This window comes from Aplysia californica, unplaced genomic scaffold, assembly GCF_000002075.1.
Source record: "Aplysia californica isolate F4 #8 unplaced genomic scaffold, AplCal3.0 scaffold00171, whole genome shotgun sequence".
In the NCBI taxonomy this organism is placed as follows: domain Eukaryota; kingdom Metazoa; phylum Mollusca; class Gastropoda; order Aplysiida; family Aplysiidae; genus Aplysia; species Aplysia californica.
The window spans coordinates 391,533-396,537 of NW_004797441.1; the positions used below are offsets into that span (position 1 = coordinate 391,533).

Genomic DNA, 5,005 nt, shown 5'->3' on the forward strand with positions numbered 1-5,005 from the left:
ATTATTATTATTATTATTATTATCATTATTATCATTATTATCATTATTATTATTATTATTGTCACGATAGTTTTTGCGGCCAAAGGGGTGGGTGTTGATCTTGTTTTCCCTTGACGTGTATGTGTTGTTTTTCGTTTCATTTTGTATCTGCCGCTGCTGGTGGTTATGGTGTTCTTGCAGTTTCCTGTGTTTGCATCAGAATTATTTGTCGTGTTACTGCTGTCTGTTTAACTTGGTTTCTTTCTCTTTTCCGTTTTCTTTTATTCACATCCCCCCCTGACACAATTATTTAGATCAATTACAAGAAACACACCAATCCTGCCAGCCAGGGTCAGCGCCGCGTGAGAGGGATACCACATTTTGTCTAAATAGAAAGACAGAGATACATTTAATCCTGTTCTAACGACCACCTTGTCCAAGACAGTCACCCGTATAAAAGATCACTTGCCACGTTCCTTCTTGCTGTGTTTGTTCTGTATTATGACGTCGCTGACGTCAAGTCCCCGTGTGGGGGGAAGGTGGACCAAGATGGCCCAAAACAGACAGAGCTGGAGATCCTTTGTTGCCGCCCTAAAGGCCAGATGGCGTAACGGGAGGTAAGAAGAAGAATGACGCCTCTCAAGATGTCCACCTATCTAAGACAACTATTTTCCTCTTCACGAAGGGTGAATGTGTTAGATAATTTTCGACTGCACTCGACAAAAATTCTCGCTACTCAGGATTCGAACTCTGATGATCATTCGCGTGCAGCGGCGAAGAGCCTGACCGCTACATCACAGAGCCTGACCGCTACATCACAGAGCCTGACCGCTACATCACAGAGCCTGACCGCTACATCACAGAGCCTGACCGCTACATCACTTACCCTCCCTGTCTTTTTGTCGCTTATTGTGCTCGTCGCTGTTGTTATTGATGGTGAAGTAGGCAGCAATGAATGTCACCACAACAACTAGAAGGGCAACGATAGATACGACAGCAATTAAACAACAAAATCGATTCATCAAGCACCACTGTGAATCGTCAATTAATGCCCAGTAGGGACCTATCCGTGATCGATAAAAGAAACAAATCAGATTTTTAAAGAAAAAGCACACCGCTCTCAGTACTATTGTTGTATCGAGTAGCTCCGTGTGTCTCCTGGAATACTCTATTTCTTCCAGTCCCTTGCTGGCCTTTACAGACAATATCAAACCAAAGCAGCCCCTTGACCTTGGTTCACCCTTAATGTTACCTCAAGGTATCTAGTAAAGTGTTAAACTCCCTCAAAACAACCCACCAACACCCATAACATTAAAGTCCACCTGGGTTTCGAAGTCTCAAAACCTTAGTTCGCCTTGAATATCAGGGTTAAGCGTCCAGAAGATTCTAAACCACTGTCCGCCTTTTTTTAATGTCAGGATTGAGAAGTCTCTAAACCATCGTCCTACTTTTACATTAATATTCCTAAAGAAGCATCCAAACAAACGTGTGCCTTGGATATTGTGACAATTGCTCTGTCCAAATTAGGGAGTACATAACAGTCTGACCTTGACCTCGGTTTTAACGTTAACACTGACATCATTTTGACTCACTCATGTCTTCACCATCATTATTTTTTCCCAGCTACTTATATTTAGATGCTGCTTTAACCCATATCTACTGTCTTTCAAATCAATGATCCTGTTAGTTTTACACATCCTGTATCAGATCTGAGATTTTACCTTCGACCCCTCTGTCCGTTTTCCCCATCCCCTCCCCCTCCCCATCTCCCCTCTTACTCACCCACCCTCAGAGCAAGCAGGAAGACGGCCTGGAGCGAAGTGAGACAGGCTGGGGCAGCGTGGACATCTCCCAGTACACCTACAAGAAGGAGGACGAGGAGGCACGCACGCCCACCCCTCCCCCGACCCTCACGTCTCACGAGGACAGACGTGTCGACCGGAACAGGAAGCAGAAGGTAGGCGTACAGCACGTGACTAGCTCTGGGCCAATTAAAAGCGGTCTCGGCGGCGGCGGCAAGAGCGCAACAGCAGCAGCTACAGCGACAGTCTCCTCTGCTCACCTCCTCCTCACGTCCTCGTCACCTCCATCATCATCATCACCCTCTTCATCGTTTTCGTCCTCGTCCTCATCACCATCATCGTCTCTGTCGCTTTCATCGAAAGTCTACTCGCTAAAGACATCCAAACCTGCCTGTTTGTTTGTACCACGTAGCAGCAGCCTCAGTAACATCAGCAACATTAACAACAAAAATAATAGCTGCAGCAACAGCAGCAACAGCAGCAACAATAATACTAATAACACTACTAACAAAAGCTGCAGCGACAACACAGAACGGTTTAGGTCGCCCTCGCGTAAAGTTACCAACCTTTACCAACCGCGGCCAACTTCTTGCGAGCCAGACATCAGTTCGAGGAAATGGAGGAGACAACGGGACATGAGACACAGCCTGCGGACTTCAAGCGAAAGTGAGCTATATGCTTCTCCGTCAAGTGGTGCCACTGTTCAGATTCACCCCGAGCCACGAGGGCTCTCTCATGGCTCCGACCCCCAAATAGGACTGGGAATTCCCCAAAATAATTCTGGACTGTGGTGTGACGAGAAAGATTTCGGTGAACACCAGAAGTTTTCTTGTGTTGATGGCACCTCGAGAGAGACTGGAGTCTCACTGGAGACGAGGGGTTTGGACCAGAAGATTTTAGACATCAAGAAAATAGGGGGATCAGACTTGCACAAAAGCAAAGTAACAAATCTGGATTTGCAAGCGAATGATTCATTAACAAAATTATCAAACCGTGATAGACTTTGCCCTTCGGCATCAATCAGCTCTTTAGAAAGTATGCATGAATCAGTTCCAGGAACTGTTTGGAACATTGGATTAGATGAAAACCACACAGGCTCGAATAACGTTAGTGCATCGATTGTTATGGATGAAAAAAGTGGGGAAAGATTTGAAACCCAGACTTCAGAAACCCGCAAGACTGGGTCTGGCTCTGGAGAGTTGGTCAGTGGGCGAACTCAAACTCCAGATTTGTCTGCCCCTAATCGATCTCCATTAGGCGCTATCGATTCACTCAGCGACGGAACGATTGAAGCGAGTCGCGTTGAGCTAAGCATGAAGACCTTTTCCAAAGAAAGGCGCGGAAATGTCAATAATACTGGACTGGAAGATAAAGGTGATGATTTAAAAGTAAGAAATGGTTCACCCTGCCCGAGCGATATACAGGTAGGTTTACGTTTGACGTACATTGTTCCAGACAAAGACAAATCATCCCGGACACCATTGGAAATGGTAAGGGAAGACAGCGCTGAGATGCGAGAAGAGGAGAATGAGGAGGAGGAAGCTGGACAAGATGTTTCACGTAGTGCAAGATCTGCCAGCCGCTCTGTGACACTGACCCCGCGTCCTCGTCTAGCTCGAAGCGACGCACTTGTGCCTCCGGAGGAAACAATTGACCTACGACCTCTAGCAAATACCGCTGTTGTAAAACCGGGTTCAAACTGTTTCCCAGCACACCGAGAGGAGAACTCACAAGGGTCTACATCTCATGACGAGCGAGATCCCAGAAGCAGCAAGACAAGTCAAGCCAGCACATGTCAGTCAGGAAGTACACCAAGTCATCATGTCGAGGTCTCAACTACGTCACAGCAGCATGGCGGGGGGCTGAGGACTCTTTCACCTGGTTATTTGGAGCACCCGTCTATCGTCGACCTAAGCCGGAGGCACACCCGATATCTCTGCTTCATGAGGTCACACTCGCTTGAGGAACATGGCGCCCGCGCCTCTCGACCAATCACCGAGCAGACGCATCATCAAGAAATTAGCGGTGGGGATTGTGGTGAAAGGGGTGGGGCTTCTCATACAGAGACCAATGAGAAGACGTCACGCCGACCACGTAGTCTGAGGAGGCGGGGAAGTCTTCCGGTGCACAATCTGGGCTGGGAGGGAGGGGCGGAGGGGAGAGTGGACAATGGTCACTGTGGAGGGTCCACGCTTGAGCTGGACCTGGCACAGAGAGTGATACTGAGGAAACGTGTGTTGGCCTCACTCAAGCCTGAGGAGAGGGACGGACAGGGGCAGTGAAAACTGTATGCCCGGGCGGAGTGGTTGAGAGTGTGGTTGCTTGGGTATGACTGAGTTCATATTATTATTTTATTATATTACATCCATATGCTTGCGGAGATCCGTCTGTATATGTGTATTTAAGTATGCACATGCATATATAAGGAGAAAGAGAGCAGTGGCGGTGGGTGGGCCAAAATTTTGGGGGGAGGGTGAGCTTAGGTTGCTTTTACTTCTTTACCACTAAATAGCAAGCAATAAGAACAAAACAGTGGTGATTTTTTCATGCTCACCGCGAGCCACGGCATTCTGAGAACCATTCAAACGAGAAGAGTCACCTTTGTCTTCCTTCTCTTTGTTCTACGTTAAATTCTGTTGGATGCTGGGGACGAAACCGTTTCGCCTCCAAACTTCTCTAATTAATTTTGATCTGATGAAAAAGTTGCCTCAAAAGTGGCTTGGTGTAATTAATAACTGTTAAATCGCAGTTGCAAACACACAAACATGGATACACAGCATTCCACTAGCTGGATTAGGCCGTGTAGTCGAGGAAAGTAGATAGCCCCTAACAAAGGTCCAATGGGAGCTTAGGTAACTGTGTCACTAGGGGAAAGTGTGTCGTAAACTTTCACCCCTTTGTCAGGGCTAGGACAGCGTGAGCGCTCCGTGCAGGGATTTTTTTTCAAGGTTCTACCTTTTTACAAGAAGAGTTTTATTAACAAGGGGCCGTGGGAACGGGCTCATTCTTTGCTGAGCCCTAAAGACATTTGATTGGCTGTTAGGTTACTATAGTTGTAAGCGGTGAAAAGAGTGATTGGATAAAAGAGCAAGCTACCAAGTTGATAACTCGGTGTTCATTGCGTGCGATCATAATAGTTTCAACTGCTTATTTCGTTATTTTCGTTTGCTTTGGGATAGTGTTGGGGGATGGGGAGGGGGGCTCGAGCCCGTGAGCCCTTCACT

The 5,005-nt window shown here is 47.0% G+C and overlaps 1 protein-coding gene across 1 annotated transcript in view; it reads left to right on the plus strand.

Moving 5' to 3' along the window:
- LOC101854168 (trichohyalin) overlaps window positions 1-5,005 on the plus strand; it is a 20,387-nt gene that overhangs the window by 4,967 nt on the left and 10,415 nt on the right. Inside the window, exon 2 of the mRNA XM_035969696.1 lies at window positions 1,772-1,936. Within this exon, the coding sequence (XP_035825589.1) occupies window positions 1,772-1,936 (165 nt within the window). The remainder of the gene's footprint in view (window positions 1-1,771; window positions 1,937-5,005) is intronic.